Source organism: Entelurus aequoreus, linkage group LG06 (assembly GCF_033978785.1).
Source record: "Entelurus aequoreus isolate RoL-2023_Sb linkage group LG06, RoL_Eaeq_v1.1, whole genome shotgun sequence".
Taxonomy (NCBI): Eukaryota; Metazoa; Chordata; class Actinopteri; order Syngnathiformes; family Syngnathidae; genus Entelurus; species Entelurus aequoreus.
This window is the reverse complement of record NC_084736.1, coordinates 22,605,660-22,625,282: the sequence shown is the minus strand read 5'-3', so window position 1 is coordinate 22,625,282 and position 19,623 is coordinate 22,605,660. Positions and strand designations below refer to the sequence as shown.

The following is a 19,623-nucleotide window of genomic DNA, read 5'->3' as shown; positions in this document are numbered from 1 at the left end:
GGCACTCAGCATCAAGGGTTGGAATTGGGGGTTGAATCACCAAAAATTATTCCCGGCTGCGGCCATCGGTGCTGCTCACTGCTCCCCTCACCTCCTAGGGGGTGATCAAGGGTGATGGGTCGAATGCAGAGAATAAGTTCGCCACACCTACTGTGTGTGTGGCAATCATTGGTACTTTAACTTATATAGCTCTTGTGTCTTACAATCTCTTAGTTTTTCTCATTTCTCAACGGGTTTTAACTGTTCCAACGTCTAAATGATCAGTACATTTAGGATATTCCATCTTGCCAGGTGCTAGCAATTAGCATCTAAAATGTTAACTATTTTCCTCAAATAAAAATACAAATATATACCAGACATGGTGTGGGAAAATTGTTGAACTGCCTCACCACTTTTGGTATTTCCCAGTGGTGTGTCGTCAGGGCCAGCAAGGCCTTCTCTGCTGGCCTAACATAACCAGAAATCATGATCATTCTCTTCATGTCATACATATTATGCTCCTTCCAATTCTGTTGTTTTTAGTTCAGAGTTTGTATCCAATCAGAATTCAGCTAGCTTATGTTGCCATGCTGTCCGAAATCTGCCCGGAGCCTTCAGAATCAACAATGCGGGCGTCTTTGTGAACGGGGACACACAGTGATAGACAATTGCGATAGCCAATCAGATCACGAGTTGTTGTCAGTAAGGCCTTCTAGCTGGCCTAACGCTGTGATTGGATACTCACTTGGGAGTCCCAAGTGAGTATCCAATCACAAGTTGCGAAAACAGGAAGTGGCACCGGAACCATACGAGCCATAGAAAGCCACAGAAAACTCACAGGTACAATAACCACAAAGATAAAGTGTTTGTCTTACACCTAGTAATCCGCTGTGGACAGACGAAGCTAAGCAATGCAGGTTTAGCGAGCGGTGCACGCTCCCGCGAAGGAAATACATTTTTGGCTGGAAATCACATTTTGGCACAACACCGGCGGCGAAATGGTTTGCTCGCCACTTTCACACGAATCAAACGACTACTATTAGTAGTACTAGTATCTCCAGCCGTGTCCATGTGGTGACATCAATTACGGTATTTTGAGAGGTGAAATCGGACTAAGTACGACTTCACTGAAAGCCTAGGTGATAAACGCACGGCCTACCACTGGTATTTCCTTTTATCTGGTCACGTGCTAGTGCGTTATACTAGCTTTTTAGCTAATATAGTATGTTTAAACCTAAAATTCATGGATTTTAATACTTGGCACCATCTTAGAAGTATAACTATGTTAGCCGTTAACACAATTTGTACTGGCTTGTAGGAAAATTTAGCATACTGAACTACCTCGTCACTTTTGGCAATTCCTCTTATCTGGCATGTTTTATAATAACTTTTTAGCTAATTTTGTATGCTGAAACGTAAAATTAATTGATTTTGATATGTGGTGCCATCTTAGAAGTATGCTAACTTCTTCTATATCAGCATGTTAACATAGAACAAGTTAACATTATTGCTAATAGATGTGCTAGCTCAATAGCGTTTTATAATAACTTTAGCTAATGTATAAACCTAAAATTCATGGATTTAATATGTGGTGCAATCGTCTCCTATATCAGCATGCGAACATAGAAACATTATTGCTAACATCGGGCAGTATAGCTCGGTTGGTAGTGGCCGTGCCAGCAACTTGAGGGTTCCAGGTTCGATCCCTGCTTCCGCCATCCTAGTCACTGCCGTTGTGTCCTTGGGCAAGACACTTTACCCACCTGCTCCCAGTGCCACCCACGCTGGTTTAAATGTAACTTAGATATTGGGTTTCACTATGTAAAGCGCTTTGAGTCACTAGAGAAAAAGTGCTATATAAATATAATTCACTTCACATACTGACTTGCTTTGCCATATTTGATATCTCCACTTATCTGGCCACATGCTAGCATGTTAACACCGAATACAAGCTTTTCAGTTAGTTTAAACCTAAACCTAAGTTTAAACATTCAAATTAGCTAAAAAGCTAGCTAATTTTGTATGTTTAAACCTAAAAATCATGGATTTTGATACTTAGCTAGCAAATTGTGTATGTTTAAGCCTAAAAATTATAACTTGACCCTTGTAGTTCGCTGAGCTCCTCTGGCGAGAGTCAGGTTATAAAAATGACGGATTTTGATATTTTTCCTATACTAACATGCTAATGTTAGCATAGTAACTTTTTATATATATTAGCGTGCCAACATTAAACATGCTAACATAGGAAAAGTTAACAAACCCTGCATACTTCAAAGTATTAAAATTCATGATTTTTAGCTTTGAACATACACAATTAGCTAAAAAGCTAGCCAAAAATGTTATCCTGCTAATGATGGCATAATGGCATCAATATATTTTTACAAATATGACACCAGTCTGCTTCAATGACAAATACTATTTAATTAATTGGAAAAAAGGAGGAAACATAAAGGCAACAAAACTATATTCCAAGAAACAGTGATCTCTTATTTTTCATCCATCACCAAACTGTTAAGTTTTTCCTAACGCTGCTCTGATGCTTGCAATACCATTATGTTGTCCATTTTCAGTAACACAGACAATTGAAGTTGAGCTGTAGGAGTGGATTTGTGTAAGTGCTAAAAACAATGAAATGAATGCCAAGTAAAAAAAACAACAGTTGCCATCAATCTGCTTGGTAGACAAAAATCCAAAATGTTTCACAGGCTTTCGAAGGATCGGGACATCTTTTGTATGAAACATGCTATTTCATGCAAGCTTTCATCATGGATTTCCCATGAGGCATTGCGTCCAGTCCTGACTGGGGTTGAACTTTGGGTAGATCAACCAACGACATCCCGATCAGTGGAATGTGGTCCTCAAGGCTGCCCAATGAGAACCTGGATCAGGAATTTTGTACAACAACGCACTAAAAACACAAAGTCTTTGCTCCTGGTTTGATCAGTTCAGTCCACTGTTTCAGCTTCACATCAACAAAATGCTCCATTAGGAATTCCCAGATGACTTGAGTTTTCCTTGGCATCAATAAAATATGTACCTCTCTATGACGCCATTCGCTCACAATCACAGTTGATTTTCTGGAAAAAGGCCTTTCCAAACTCGTAGGTGCTGATCATCACGGCGCAGGCGGGCGCCACTTTGATCACTCTGGGCATGAAACCTGCCAGAAGACACTCGGACTTCAGTTTGAGCTCCGAAAGATGAAGTTACATTGAACTGAAGCGTACCTGCAAAGAGACCCCGGTAGCCCACTTTGCTCCATATTTCCTTCATGATGTGCCATGTGGACGACGTCTTCTTGAACGGTACTGGAAGGACAATCGAAGACAGTCAGCTGATTAGGACGTTTGACTGCGGTTACAACAGAGATGTTCAAACTGTTTCCACTGAGGGCCGCACACTGAACATTTTGATATTTTTAATTTTCAAAACCAATACAAAATATAGATTTTCTTTACTTTTACAGGCTCCTCAAGATTAGTCCCAGGGACACGAAATGGTCTCACTCATAAAAATTTTGAAAATGAGTCATATATTATTATTTTTATTTTTATTATTTAACGCTGAAATCTCAAGATCAATGGTGCCCAGAGTGTGGACCTGGGGCCAAATTTGGCCCGCCGTGTCATTTCGTTTGGCCCGCCATGGCTAACACATTTTCATGCTGACATACAGTATATCAAGCTCACACAGTCATTGATTGCATGTGCGCAAGGCTAATTAGTAGCCTTGATACTATCAAAGCTGACAATCTCCACCTCTTAAAATCAGGTGTAAGGGGCTTCACTTATAAGCAGTTAAAACTGCTACCTTTGGCCCGTGGTCCATTGGCACATTTTCACTTTGGCCCTCAGCGGCTAAATATTTGGGCATCCCTGCTCTACATAGTCTAACTGCAATATAAAGTAAAACTTTTTTTTTTTATGTTTCATGCCCTTTTTGTCAGATAAATTCCTGTTTTTTAATGGAAAAAACAAAAAAAATGCACTATCTTTTAAGTAATTGCAGGCTTGCAGGGGAACTCAACTTTTTGGGAATTTTGCCTATTGTTTACAATCATTATGAGACAAGAACACACATGCCTTTTTTAAAAGATGATTAAAAAACGCTTGAAATATGCGGCTAATAGGAGTCACCGTTGTAGCCTTCAAAACCCTCCAATGTTTTATATACACAAACGTAGGAACCGATACCTTCATAACAATATGTAATATGTACAATATTTACTGAATTTTGGTCATTTTATGCATTGCCAGAACTTCTTTCCTCGGCGCATTTATTTCCGTTTCCATAGCAACACACTTCCGACTTCTGGCAACAAATGTGGATTCACCTTCTTTTTGAAGCTGAATATACGGAGGATGAACTGCTGCTTATAGAGGCGAGCACGAAGGAAGAGTGAAACCACGATACACGCACGTCATGCGTGTTAGTACAACTACAGTACATACGCTGTCTTGCTAGCTGTGTACAAACAAAACATGAAATGTGGGCTAATACTTTCCAGATACTGTAATATGATTGTTCATGTTTTTCAGTCAGTAAGTGTTGTGCATTACAAACTCAAACGCGTTTCGTGCTGACGTAGAAGCTAGCTTATCTCTTTCCATAGCTAGCTTTTATGTGTTACTACGCTAGAAAAAGAGTTCCCCAGTGTTCGCTCTTGCAATTACAAAGTTGCTATAGCTTGGTGATTATACAGGTTATGAAATGTAAATGAATAATGATAAATGATAAATGGGTTATACTTGTATAGCGCTTTTCTACCTTCAAGGTACTCAAAAGCGCTTTGACAGGATTTCCACATTCATCCATTCACACACTGATGGCGGGAGCTGCCATGCAAGGCGCTAACCAGCAGCCATCAGGAGCAAGGGTGAAGTGTCTTGCCCAAGAACACAACGGACGTGACTAGGATGGTGGAAGGTGGGGATGGAACCCCAGTAACCAGCAACCCTCCGATTGCTGGCACGGCCACTCTACCAACTTCGCCACGCCGCCCCTAATGAAGTATTCTTGACAATTTTTTAATGCATTTTTAAAGTGATTTAGAGGTAGAATTGATTGCTCCCATTAGCTGCATTGCGAGCCACCAAAAATTAGCAGATTTTTACATTTTAGAATGCAAAAAACCAAAACCTTTTGTCTTCTTGTTTCTCATAAGTATTGTGAACGATAGGCAAAATTCCAAAAAAGTGCAGTTCCCCTTTGAGTAGGTCAATAATTCATAAAAACATTGATTTCAATTTATAATTTTTTGAGCAATGAGTTTTTAAATTAAAAAAAATAAAATATTGGGTAACCAAAAAGGCCCCACCGTGTTAAAGATAAGTCATGCTTTTTAAAAAAAAACTTTCAACACTAAAGTCTATAGATCTACTTCAGATCTAACTGTCAATTTAAAGCTTCTTTTATTCTTTTTTTTATTTTCCTTTGTTTTATGCCCTTTTGTCAAAGAAAACATTTTTTATAGCAAACACAAAATATGCAATATTTCCCCCCCAAATAATTCACAGTTGAATATTTGATGTGAAGTAATTGGAGCCTTGAACAGGTGAATCATTCATAATGCAATTGATTTTGATTCATTATTATCTTTTGAGTAATGACAATTTTAAAGAAAAATACAATCTGCATGGCAGTTTTGAGTTATTAGAGTCAACAATGTAACTTTTCCTGGTTACATTTCACCAGTTTTCTTTTTGATTCCACCTTTTCATGTTTAAAAAAAAAATTATATATATTATTTTTAATAGTATTTTTAGAATGTATTGCGGGCCATTAAAAAATTAGCTGCGGGCCACACTTTGGACACCCCTGGGTTAAAACTTCAGAGTGCACGTGAACGCACCTCCCAGTGCGTCCATCTCTCCCAGCTGGATCTGTCTGCGAGTCTTCACCACGTCGAAAGGCAGCGTCAGTATGGCGGCGACCTGGAACATGGTTATCATTACAGACGAGTCAGTGTAGGTATCAAAGGTGTGTGTGTGTGTGCATACTCACAGCTCCAGACGTGGCTCCTGCAGTAAAGCTTATGGAGAAGTTGGCTTGACTTGTTTGGGATCTTTCACACAAGCGAGCTTTGATCAGTTCGTAGTTGAACCAATAAATTGCTGCACACACACAACGACCGCCATGAAGACACATATTTGTGTTACTTTACTATGTAAATAAGTGGTGGCTCTCACCAGAGAAGGGGACATCTCTGAGCACGGTGGGGCCCCAGCCCCGCCACAGCGACAGCAGGCCGTCCTGGGCCACGGCGGTGCGGATACACACTCGCAGCTCGCCGTAGGTGAGGCGGCGAGACTGCATCTTGGTCCTGATCAGCTCCAGGGGACTGATGACCGTCACAGCCCCCACTGACACACACACACACACACACACACATTAGCCTGGTAAGTCCTCACAAATGGATGCTTTAACATTCTACTTCTGGGATTTTTTTGGAGCTAAAAAGACACTAAAATGTCATACCCAAGATTCCTGTGTCATGTCACACAAATTATTGGGGCAAATTCACGCTCAGACTACAAGACTATTTTATCAGACATCAAGATCAGTCTGGAGTTTGCGATCTTTGGTCAGTCAAGAGGAAAAAAATCGGGACGAAAACAACCCGATTGACGGTTGTACATGTTGTTTTGATAAAGTCTTTTTTGATCTACCACCTCTTTGTTGTCATTTTAGAAGCTACAACACAAAATCCGAGAGATTCGTGACTTCAGTCGGTGGACAAGGGTAATATCCGTGAGTTTTCCAGAGAAAGCAAGAGTTGTCAGGTCTGCCAAAGAGTTGCCATATTATAGAATACCACAGACACTTCCTCCATTTTTGGTTGTGTTTTCTGCTTGCCATGACTCCTACACGAATGACTCATACCTCACAACACACTAGTGCTGGATGATAAAACAATATCAATATATATCGCGATAGACACAAACAATATAAAAAAATTTGTTGGATAAAAATGTAGATTTTTTTAAATTTTATGTTAGAAGAAACAGGAAGTTGTGAAGCAAGGTTGGTTGCATGAAAAAAGACTCGCTTTCTGGTAACCGATCAACGCAGGAAGTGATCACTGATCAGTGGAAGTGACACGCAAACAGCCAATCAGGTAACGGCTTTAACTATCACGTTTGGTTGCGCCATCTTGTTGTCTGGCAGTTGATTCTTTGCATGAAGTGAGAAGAAATAAGTAAGTAGAAATAAAGAAATTGTGGATAAAAGAGGAAAAATCACCTAAACCAGTGGTCTCCAACCACTGGTCCGTTGATCGATTGGGCAGCACAAGAAATAAAAAATATATATATTTTTTTTTTATTAAATCAACATAAAAAACACAAGATACACTTACAATTAGTGCACCAACCCAAAAAACCTCCCTCCCCATTTACACTCATTCGCACAAAAGGGTTGTCTCTTTCTGTTATTAATATTTCTGGTTCCTATATTATATATCAATATATATCAATACAGTCTGCAGGGATACAGTCCGTAAGCACACGATTGTATTTATGACAAAAAAAAAAATAAAAAAAAATTCCCATACGATCCGAAAGAGACACGCGCTCCGAGTCAGGTTTACTGAACAATTCAGATTGTTTTTCATAAAGTGCTCCATCCCTCGTTATTTACTATTTACTTCACCAAGGTAACGGGTTAAAAATAGCATGCAGGCTGTAAAGTCATCAATATTAATATTATTGGATGTGTGTGTGTGTTTGTATGTTGTTGTGTACTTACATCTCGCAAGACCCCCTGCAACAAGAGGGATGTGGCTGCCATGGAAACCCAGGCCATATCTCAGAAAGTCCCGCAGCTGGTCGTAGCAGGTGAAGTAAATGACAGTGGCGGGTACGGCCATGACACTGAACACACACAAAATGTAACCGGCTTAGGTGGAGCAGAGTGGGAATAATGTGTATCAGGTATGTTTTGTTTGTGTGTGAGGAGGGATGGGTACCATTCACATTTAAACCGACATGGTATCAAATCCTGTATCGATACTGGTACTGGATGGTACTAATTTTTGGGACTTTGCAATTAACTTTAAATGTTGAATGTTTAATATTAGAATTTTATTTTCAATGTAACATTTAAAAATGAGCTGTCCAGTTGATACATATTTTCTTATTACTTTGAGTCTCATTTGCAATGCAGTTGCACTTCCAAGACCTTAAATGGCAGTACTGTATAGGCTATCTATAGTACGTTGTCTAACTAGGAAGTAGCTTTTACCATGAAGCTGTATGTGCTATGTTGCGCCCTACAAAGCGTTTACACTGTAAGTGTTGTACTTATTACACACCAGCTGTTTGTAACATTCATCTTAGTTGTAGTTTTCATTACCAAATTTGGAGGTGGTGAAATCGCGATGTAAAATCGCTAATAGTTGCCTGTCAAGGACAAATCCAATGTAAATTAGCGTCAAGCTAGCACATTTTGGAATAGTGGAGCCTTACTTTACATTGAAGCTTTTTTTTACCAAACATACTTAATTTGTTGGCGTAGAAAATTGTGACATTACTTGAAGTTGAATCCGTCCTCAGTGCTGCTTGAGTGATTGTTTACGTGAGCCAATGTTTAAATCTGCAATTGGACGTGACATCACATGCAAGAAAGGTACCAATATATGGTACTGTAAATCAACCGGGTAGTACCTCTGGAATTTGGTCTGTGCCTATAAAAGTACAGAATTTGGTACCCATCCCTAGTCAGGAGTGGTACTGACAGCGTGGGTGGGAGTCCACTCCACAATGACCTCAGTCCTTCATGGCGAGAGATCTTCACAAAAGCATCCTGCAGCACCAACAAACCAACATGTGACGTCTTTCCTTTTTTATTAAACACAAACATTTCATGGCATAACAAAAACTGACCAGGGTTCCGCTGAAGTGTGTCGGTGGTGGTTTGTACCAGCTGCTGCAGCCATTCTGACACACGTATACATGCTCCATCAGCCCGTTGCAGTATAGGAAGCACCTCCCTGACACACAAACACACTTACATCACCAACAAAGCAAAGGTCTGAGCTCTGCCTTCGCAGAATGGCTGATAAAGAAAAAATAGCATTGCTGCGTCAATTATTATTGAAATACACAGTTTGAGGAGTTCAAAGGTGATGAGGCAACGGCCGCAAACATGCTGACAAACGAGAGCAGCCCAGAAGAACCGCAACAACGTGAAAAGTGATAGTGGTCACCACACACTACAAAGAAGTATAAAGCCACACTAAGAATGATTAAATACCGAGAATATAAAGTCGCTTATTTTGACTGATGTGATGAAGTCGAAATGGTATGAGAGTAAAGCTGCAAAATAAAAGATACACTTGAAGTCGTAACATAACAAGAAAAAGTAGTATTACAAGAATTAAAGTTTAATAATCCGAGTATTGTATGTGTTATGAGAAAATAGCAAAAATAAGACTTGATTATTTTACGAACCTCTCTATTTGCCATTTTTTAGATCAAGCCAAATATGTCTTCATGTGCGAACCATGTCATCTCACAAGATCCTCGGGTGCTGTGAATGTCAATCAAGTGACATCATAGTTAAGTTTGACGATCGCTTTTTTTTTTAAATGCCTGAACACCCTCTGTGATGGACCGGGTGCTCGCAGCCCTCCGTAGTCATCAGTGCTGCAGCATGTGTTTCTTTTTCTCACAATTTAACACGTTTTGTCTATTTTGCTAACTCAATATGGAACCACAAAAGCCAACAAACCAGCCTGGAAAGAAGGAGGGAGTCACTGTGGACTTAGAAAGGACTATTTGCGAGGAGTAGGACCAATAACGACAACATCATAGGACATTACGGACACATTTTAAAGCGCTGCCAAAAACAAAGCACCCTAGTGCAGCGAGGACCAAGTGAAGCCCAGCCTGGTCCGAGTGAGACCAACAAAAGAGGAAGGAAGGAGCGGGTACCCCAGGAGAAAAGGGATTGTTACTTGCATGTCACAACTAGTTGCCAACAAAAAGTTAAAATTATTTTTACTCTTTTTTTTTTTTTTTTTTTTCCATTGTAGCAACATGGTTGTTAATGTTTTTAATAGCACCAAAGGGACTTTTGTGTATGTGTGCGCATTGACAGTGCATCTTATTGCAGCTGTTGTGTTTGACTAATATTGGTAAGAGATTGTCAATCCATTGATCTTATGTTTGTTTGATATACATGTCCAGTACAGTACAGTATAAGTGTGTGTGTGTGTGTGTATATATTTATATATATATACTTTGTAGTATCTTTTTTTACTGAACCGGGAGTTTTGTTGCGGCTCGAACCCATTATTCATATTTACATGGTTTCTTATGGAAAAATGTGCTTCACTTTAAAAACTTTGATTTACGAACCATGGTCCACAACCAATTAGGTTTGTAAATTGAGATTCTACTGTGTCATTATTATCATTATCATGTAATACAGTGGCACCTCAATTTACGAACCTAATTGATTATTGAACATGGTTCGTAAATCGAAAAGTTTGTACATGAAGCAAATTTCTATATAATAAAACAATGTAAATATGATTAATTGGTTCCAGCCTCGACAAAAGTCCATATTTTAGTGAAGGTTTGTACACTTTGAACGCAATATAAAGTGTTATACAGTACTGTATATTAGACAAACAAGGAAGTGTTGGATCAACTTTCTATCTATTAACAAGACCAAAAAACAAGCTGAACTGTCCTGTATGCGCTGATCTGCCAACACGCACACACACACAGAAGTCCCTTTGGTACCCTCACAAATGATCAGAAATCACAGAAATACTTTAACAACCATATTGCTACAATAATAAACATTAAAAAAAGTAAAAGGCACTTTACATTAACATTGGCAAATGAGAAGCTGACGAGAGAGAAAGGAGCAGACAGAGCGGGAGAAGTGGGGCGTGTGTGTGTGTGCTCTTGGAAGAGGCGCCGCTGAAAAAGAAGTGTCTTCTCTAGGGTTGGGTATCATTTGAATTCGAACGATTCCGATTCTTTGTTTCGATTCCGATTCCTGACTATTCTCGATTCCGATTCTTTTAAGAGGCATGGTCAAAAAAAAGTTTAGGATATTTTAAATGAGCTAGCTAAACTACAGTCTTTCTGAATTAAATAGTCTGACATTCTCCATCAATTTTAATTCTATTAACTTTTTATGAACTTTACTATAAATTCCTCACAGGGCTGTTTTCAACTAGAATATAAATATCAAATCTATTAACTTGAATATAAATATTATAAATTATGAATACATTTTCCCAGGGGTACACTTTCCTCAAGAGAGCTTTATTTTTGAAAACCTCATGAAAACACATTTACACATAAGTGTATGATGCTGCAGGAAACCTCATGAAAACACCTTTACACATAAGTGTATGATGCTGCAGGAAAGAGCACATCGCGGAGCCTGGCTAGTAGGTTGTAAATTGTCTATGAAAAAATATGCGGGCTAATTTGTTAGCTGCCTCAACGTTGGCGCAAAACACATTATTTATTGCATATATATTGTTTTACTTACCGGATTCGGACTGCAGTGCAGTCACCGAGGTGCCAGGCTGGGCGTCGGAGCCAGAGGAAGAGGAAGAGGCAGAGGAGGACGGTCGGCGCAGCGCGTCGAAGACGGGACACGCATTTATTTGTACTCCATGAACTCGGAGGTGCTTCATCATGTTCGACGTGCACCCTCCTAAGCACGAAACAGTCCTGTCGCACGTGTTAAATTTAGCCGATATTTCATTTTTTTTAGTAAAGTAAAGCCACACTTTCGACCGCCGACGCCCGCTATCCATGCTTGACTGACTCGCTCGGCTACATAGGCTCGGCTATGCTAACACTTCCGGCGGTGGGCGCTTCTTTGTTGGTGTTCAGCGGCTTCTTCTTCCGGTCGGCGGACTTATTCTTTTTTTCCGGTCGGCGGACTGGGTATCGAAACTAGGAATCGAAATTTAAACTTTTGAACGATTCCGGGAGAATCGGAAAGTTAGTCCCGGTTCCAATCGATACTCGATACCCAACCCTAGTCTTCTCCGAGGATGTGAAATAATTCTGCTTTGGCATCTTTTCCCCCAAAAAGTCCGGTTTCATCACAAACAATAACTTGCTGTGGTATGAATCCTGTTTCGTCATTAAATTCGAGCAAGCACAAAATGGTTGCCAGCGGTACACAAAAACGCATGAATGAAACGTTCGTACACAGAGACAATTTTTGCACACAGATGCATACTCAGCTCTACCTAATAGTTCGTAAATAAAAAAGTTTGCAAAAAGAGGGATTATTAAATTGAGTTTCCACACTGTATATGATGATAATTAAGAACAAAATGGCAGAGATTAGTGTAAATAGCTTAGATGTGTTTAAAATAACACAAAAAATGCTCGTAATATTCCAATGAAATAAAAATCATCATAAATTAAATTAATTGAAATTTCTTTTGAGTGAAGTTCAGCTATGCAGACAAGTGCAACATGAAAAGTGTGCTATGAATATTTTATTTGTAGTAAAGTTCATTATTGGTTAAAGTATTCGTTTGTAGTCCTGTTTTCCAAATTTACTGAACAATGGCGGCGCAGTGCTTTTATCATGTCCACTTGTCTGTTCCAAACAGGAGACTTTTATTACGGAAGGGCTTTCACGCTTTGGATTCTCCTTGGCACTATCGTCAGCCATGTTGTATTTGTTTACAGAGTAGTTGCCTGACACAAGGCACTCTTTAGGCGTACCACGTGCATATTTTGTAGCAAACTGAATGTTCCATACCAAAAACTCCAATGATGAATCAATGAACCATTACAATTGTGTTATGTATTATCATTATCTTACCTATTTTTCTTTGTTTACATACTTCACTGAGGGGGAAAAGTGTTCCCAAACAGGAGACTTTGTTGACGGAAGAGGGGTTTTCAAGCTTTGGCTTCTCCTTGTCATTAGCGTGAGCCATGTTGTATTTGTGTGACGCCAGGCACAATTAATGTGTACCGTAAGTGAAATGCGTACCAAACTGAATGCCAAAAACTCCAGTAAAGAATACATGTACAGTTACACCCGTATTATGTATTATTATTATTTTCTTGACGGTGTGTGTCCCAAACTCCTTCTTTAGTGTGGCGTAGCTGAGCGGCTCGCAGCGTGCGTGGGTCAGGTACTCACACTTGGGGGAGCAGGTGACACCAGCCCAGGTAGCAGCTTCACTGGTTAGAGCTTTGGGGTGAAAGCATAGGTGAATGTGAGAGCAGAAAAAAAGACGTGAGGTTAAAGAAGTTTCTGGATAAATAAAGAAAAAAAAGCCCTCCGCACAAGCTGTTAGAAGAAGAAGAAGAAGAAGAAGAAGAAGAAGAAGAAGAGCTACCTTGACGGAGAGGGCTCTGCTGAGCCTGCAGCCTGATCTTCACCACATCCAGAGGTGTGACTGCGAATAATCACAAGACTGATTGTCAACATAGCGGGCGTCATCTCCTTCAATCTGCCTCTCGTCTCCGCTCTCTCACCAAAAACAGATGTGAGGAGGGCTCCGGTGCCAGAGGCCAGCATCTGCTGCACTGGAGAAATGGCGGCCGACGCGCCGCTGACAGCCCGCTCCGCCATCGTGCCCACCTGTTGGCCCAAAGGAGAGACACTGAACACACCACTGAGGCGTTTACTGACCCTGTCGAACATGTGTGTTCCTATGTCTGTCAGTTGTTTAAGTTAAAGGTATCTGCCCTTTTTGGGAATTTTGTCTATCATTCACAATCCCTATGTAAGACAAGAACACACATTTATTTTTTTATGCATTCTAAATTGCAAATAGGCGTTAGCAAAAATCAGCTAACAATGGAGTCAATGGGAGCTCCTGTATTCCGCCCATAAAGCCCTCCAAAAAACGCAACAATACTCCATTTACATCTTGTGACCTCAATATTAACCAAGTACGCTAAAGACTTATTTTTAGCGCCGCATTTATCACAAAACGCTAACTAGCTTATGCTGCTATATTGACATATTGAGCTGCTAAATCGCCTCTGAGTTGGTGAAAGTTAATTCTAGATGATAAATTAGGCCTCTCACCTGGATTGTAGAAGGTTGTGGCCATAAATCAAGAACATGGTCAACTCTGACATTTAACTTATACCCAGGTATCGCGAGAAAGACACGAAAAAAAGCTTGTTTGCGCACACCTTTTTTTTTTAACCCTTTGCGACTACCGTATTTCCTTGAATTGGCGCCGGGGCGGTAATTCATTTAAAACCTCTTCTCACTCTGGCGCTTACCAAAGGCATGCGGTAAAGGCAAGCATGCGCTAATTATTTTAAAACCTCTTCTCACTCCGGCACTTACCAAAGGCATGCGGTAAATTTAGGCCTGCGCTTATAAATTTGAGTGTGATGTAAGGATACCATCATGAAAAGCACATTTAATAAAAAAAACTATTATGGTCTTACCTTTACTTATAAATGAAGTCCATGCGCAGCTCCTTCTGACCAAAAGCATCGATAACTTGTTTATAGAAGTCTTCCTTATCTTTCTTTAGTTTTAAAAGTCTCTCTGTCTCGATGGAGATATTCCTTTAATTATTACCTCCTGCTTCGATTGAAAGTCCAGTTTAGAAAACGGTTTTATTTTAGATATGTAATCCTCCATGTTAAAAGTGTAAGCGAGAGGAAAAAATAAACGATCGTTGCTAAAGCTGTTGCTGCTTGTTGTCACTTCTTCTGCAGCCGAGTAGTCGCAAGAAGGATCACTAGCGCCCTCTACCACCAGGAGACGGGAGTCATTTAATGACTCATATTTGACACACGCAGCTACGGTATATTAATAAAACATAGCTGCTTACTGTTCTTTTTAGCATATTCAATAGCTTGGACCTTAAATCCTACTGAATAGCTCATAATCTTCTTCCCTTTATGCGATTTCAAATGATTGAAATCGGCCTCCTCCATTGTGAAAATGATGACAGGTGAAGTGACACTCGTGACGTGACGAGTTTGACCCGGCGGAAATTCTAGGCATATGCTAATTATTTTGCCAAACGAGTTTGACCCGGTGGAAATTCTAGACATGCGCTAATAAAAATAATATTTTGTGAAACGAGTTTGACGCGGCGTTAATCCTGAGCCGGCGGTAATGCTAAGCATGCGCTAATTATTTTGCGAAACGAGTTGGCCCTAGTGTGTGAATGTGAGTGTGAATGTTGTCTGTATTTCTGTGTTGGCCCTGCGATGAGGTGGCGACTTGTCCAGGGTGTACCCCGCCTTCCGCCCGATTGCAGCTGAGATAGGCTCCAGCACCCCCCGCGACCCCGAAGGGAATAAGCGGTAGAAAATGGATGGATGGATGGAGTTTGACCCGGCAGTAATTCTAGGCAGGCGCATACTATATACCCGGCGGCAATTCAAGGAAATACGGTATGCTTAACTCTTCATCTAAAAGAGACTATATATCAACATCCCATCAGTAAGCATCCCGTGAGAGCAGACATTGTACAGTAAGTAATTGTTTAAAAATGTTTGTCTAACATTATTAGTAGTGGTGTTGTTGAAGAAAAAAGCAAACGTTGTGATGCGTCCGTGAAATTAATTTGCTGCCGTATTCTTAAAATGAGCAAAATACGTACATACGACATTGTATCGGTCTTTCCGAGCTTTCCCAGGTTCTAAACCAAAGGCCGTGGGCTGAGCCAGGACAGGTGGTGCCCTTTTATATGCACTTCAGACTACAACTTAAGTTTCTCAAAAAATAGCTTTATTTTCAAAATGGTCTTCTTTCCAACAGTCCATCCAAGGTGAACAAAAACAAGGTTAACTACATACAAAGCTATAAACAAAAACTAAGGCTCAAGTGTTGCGTAAGAAGTGATCAAAAACTGTTTTCACCGCCAGTCTCTCAACCCCACATTTTTCCAATCAATTTCACCTGTGCGCCCCTGTATGCTCCCCTCACAGGTGCTGCAAATGACACAGAATGTAAATGATGCCTTCTAATTCAATAAATTAACTTGCAATATATTAACATTTAACACATATTTTCATGGCAATTCAAAAAACAAAGAATTTAACTTAATAATATATGCAGTACTAGAGAAATGCAAACAACATTAAAATGGCTACCACAACCATAATGAGAAAAACTAAAGTACAGTAGGCCTAAGTATTCATCAAACACCACCACAATGACCAACACCAAAGTGCAGGAGCGCAGTAGGCCCAAGTATTCTTCAAACACCACCACAATGACCAACAACAAAGTGCAGTAGCGCAGTAGGACCAAGTATTCATCAAGCAAGAAATTATTTAACTTAATAATATATGCAGGACTACAGAAATATAAATAACACAAAAATGGCTACCACATACATGGTATTATGAATGCCACTACATTAGATATATAGTGTGTAAATAAAACACTAATGGAGGTTTTTCTAGAGTGCTTTACAGGCGCAAAAGAGCGACTCCCATTGGCTCTGTTAGCTGACTTTAGATAGTTTTAATTTACGAGTTACAATGAATAAAAAAAGTAAAAACCTGTGTGTTCTTGTGTTACATTTAGACTGTGAATGATGGGCTAAATTAAATTAAAATAAATAGTTCCCCTCTGAGTAAAGACCGCCGGAGGTGATTGTTTTATTATGTTTTTTGTCTGTCAATATTAGTAGCAGTGTTGTTGAAGGGAAACGCAAACATTGTGATGCGTCTGTGAAATTAATGCGCTGCCGTATTCTTAAAATGAGCAAAATACGTACATATTGTATGGTATTATGAATGTTACTACATTAGATACATACTTATAGCGTGTACATCAGGGGTGGGCAATTAATTTTCACCGGGGGCCGCATAAGCAACCCCAGCACTGCTGGAGGGCCACACGACAATATTTCAATTAAATTTTGCTCAATATTATTTTTGATATACCATAAGATAAATAATAATGATGATAATAATTAATAATAATAATAATAATTTCATTTAACCTAACTTAACTTTATACAAAAGCAGATTGCTTTTTAAGGTCACTTTATCCTGCATTATCCAACATTTTTCCCCATCAGATTTGGACAACCATCTGTTGTTAAAAATAGTTTTTAATCATATCTATTCTATATTGTTTTTTATATTGGTTTTATATGTAATTGTTTTTTTCTTTTTATTCAGTCATTGGTGGAGCTAAGGATAATATTTAAATATTGTTTGTAATATTGTTGTGCAGCACTTTGGAAACATTTTGTTGTTTAAATGTGCTATATAAATAAAGTGGATTGGATTGTCACACCTGCCAGCGTGTCCCAACACGCATTTACCTCTGTGAACAAGTCATTACCTGTGGTTGTCTCTTTAATTGACTGCATCAGAGCTCTCATCCAAAGTTAGCGAAAAACAGTCCTGTCTCCGGGCATTATCAGCGCAACAAAGTCCAATAAGCACTCCTTAATAAACTCTCCGTCAGAAAACGCCTTACTTTTTCTGGCGCTTTTGTGAGAAATGACGAAACTTGTCCTGACGGCTGCATCTCTGGGGGTGTGAAATATGGCACAAAGTCCTTGTTGGGTTTGCAGTTATACCATCAACGCATCAGCCTCCCTTGCGCGCGCTTCATCAGACACATCCCGGTATTTTCCCTCGTGTTTCTTCGTGTAGTGGCGATTAAAATGATATTTAAACACAGCAACCTGTGTACCACACATTAAGCACACGGCTTTACCATTAATTTATGTAAAGAAATACTTGGCAGTCCATCTCTTGTTGGAAACACGCCATTCCTCATCAACTTTTCTTTTTTTAGCGTCTCATCACTTGTCTCTATGCACCTTCCCTCACAGGTTCCCTCCGGACATACGGCATAAATAACACATTTCAAAATAAAAGCAGCACAGTTGTATTGCGCGCACGACATAGATGTTTTTTAAACTTTATTTTGTAATTTGTAATTGCGCCGTTCAATTCACTCACAATCGCACACGCGCATACGTCCACACGGAAGTAATACAAATAACGCTTTTCAAAACAAAAGCAGCACTGTTGTATTGCACACTCGAAATAGATACTTTTTTAAATTTATTTTGTAATTTATGATTGGCCTCACGCGGGCCGGACAGGGATGCGCAAAGGGCCGGATGCGGCCCGCGGGCCGTACAATGCCCAGGTCTGGTGTACATAAAACAATAATGGAGGTTTTTGGGGTTTTTTAGAGTGCTTTACAGGCGCAATAGAGCGACTCCCATTGGCTCTGTTAGCTGACTTTAGATAGCTTTTATTTACGAGTTAGAATGCATAAAAAAAAACAAAAAACCTGTGTGTTCTTGTGTTACATAAAGACTGTGGATGATAGTAAGTGTATTAATTAACTCATATAATGTTCTACATATGGTGAATGCTCATATTCATCTTGGAGAAAGCAAACCTTCAAGTTTGAGTACACAGTGGTATTTCAGTTTGAGCACATGATAAGATTAGGTGCCTTAGTTTGATATTGAATTGGATCACTTCTCGTAGGAAGTGATAGCCATATCCCTGAGAGGAAACTACCTGTCTAGCTCAAACACCAACCTTTAAGTTATGACTTAAAGCAGTTGTTTTCCAGACACTTACACACAAACATCTACTTTTATGGTCAGGTGGTGCTGTTTAGACCTTGTGCACACCCAGACAGACAAAGAAGGAATATATAAACTGATGCTTTGGCTTCTCCAGTTAGGAATCCTCCATTTTTGACTAAGATTCCTCCGGGTACTGCAGACCTGTTTAATCGACGCTCGCTTGTAATAAAGCAACTTTTGGTTCAGCAAAGCGTCTCCGACGTCTCTTTTGATCCAACTACGCATCCGTGTCGTCCCTCGGCCCGAGAGGGGACGACAAGACCAGAAATACACTTCAATAGGCAACATTTAAAAATATATATATAGTTCCCCTTTGAGTAAACAAATGCCGGATTCTCAACGTGGGAGTGACAGCGGCGTTTGTGTACTCACTTTTTCACCTTCTTTGTGTTTTTATGTACCGTTCCGCCCCAGAGCGCGGACACAGGTCGCCGGCATGAGAGGCGAACGTGCTGACTACCGAGCCAAAAGCCTGGGCTATCAACTCAATAGCCGGCGTCGCTCTGTGAAGTTCACAAATGAGCCCATCCATCCATCCATTTTCTACCGCTTGTCCCGTTCGGGTTCGCTGGAGCCTATCTCAGCTGCATTCGGACGGAAGGCGGGGTACACCCTGGACAAGTCGCCACCTCTTCACAGGGCCAACACAGATAGACAGACAACATTCACACACTAGGGCCACATATGAGACTAAAAGCATCAGTTATTGCAACATGACGGGAGTGAGTTAGCAAAGGTGGAGCTGTTGATTGGGTTTGTGGAGATAGCTTATCAATGACGCCGCATGAGCGCAACCTGTCAGGCAGCGACACAAAGCCTCAGCAAAAATGTAAAAAGTCCAACACAGATCTAAATATTTCGTTTTAACACACAATTGATGAAGTGGGATAATATTTACTGTAAAATGACAATGGAACATGTTTGATTAAGTGGGATAATATTAACTGGAAAATGACAAGGAAACATGTTTGATGAAACAATCATGTTCACCTTCAACAACTTTAATGACACATAGCAAATGAACCTAAATGAAACACTCTAAACAAATAAGAGTGAAAGAGTGGAGGTAAATAGTTCTAAAA

General features: G+C 39.9%; 1 protein-coding gene across 4 annotated transcripts in view; it reads right to left on the bottom strand.

The window, feature by feature from the left end:
• Positions 1-2,380: 2,380 nt before the first annotated feature.
• slc25a39 (solute carrier family 25 member 39) overlaps positions 2,381-19,623 on the bottom strand; it is a 17,886-nt gene continuing 643 nt past the window's right edge. For 2 of the 4 annotated variants that reach the window (XM_062050266.1, XM_062050265.1), the window contains exons 2-12: positions 13,461-13,566; positions 13,322-13,381; positions 13,123-13,173; positions 8,862-8,968; positions 8,714-8,781; positions 7,726-7,850; positions 6,168-6,341; positions 5,983-6,092; positions 5,831-5,912; positions 3,207-3,287; positions 2,381-3,139 (exon numbers count right to left, since the gene is read on the bottom strand). In XM_062050266.1, coding sequence (XP_061906250.1) covers positions 3,021-3,139; positions 3,207-3,287; positions 5,831-5,912; positions 5,983-6,092; positions 6,168-6,341; positions 7,726-7,850; positions 8,714-8,781; positions 8,862-8,968; positions 13,123-13,173; positions 13,322-13,381; positions 13,461-13,557 — 1,074 coding nt within the window. In that variant the 5' untranslated portion in view covers positions 13,558-13,566 and the 3' untranslated portion in view covers positions 2,381-3,020. The remainder of the gene's footprint in view (positions 3,140-3,206; positions 3,288-5,830; positions 5,913-5,982; positions 6,093-6,167; positions 6,342-7,725; positions 7,851-8,713; positions 8,782-8,861; positions 8,969-13,122; positions 13,174-13,321; positions 13,382-13,460; positions 13,567-19,623) is intronic. The other 2 variants (XM_062050267.1, XM_062050268.1) reach the window with 2 other exon arrangements.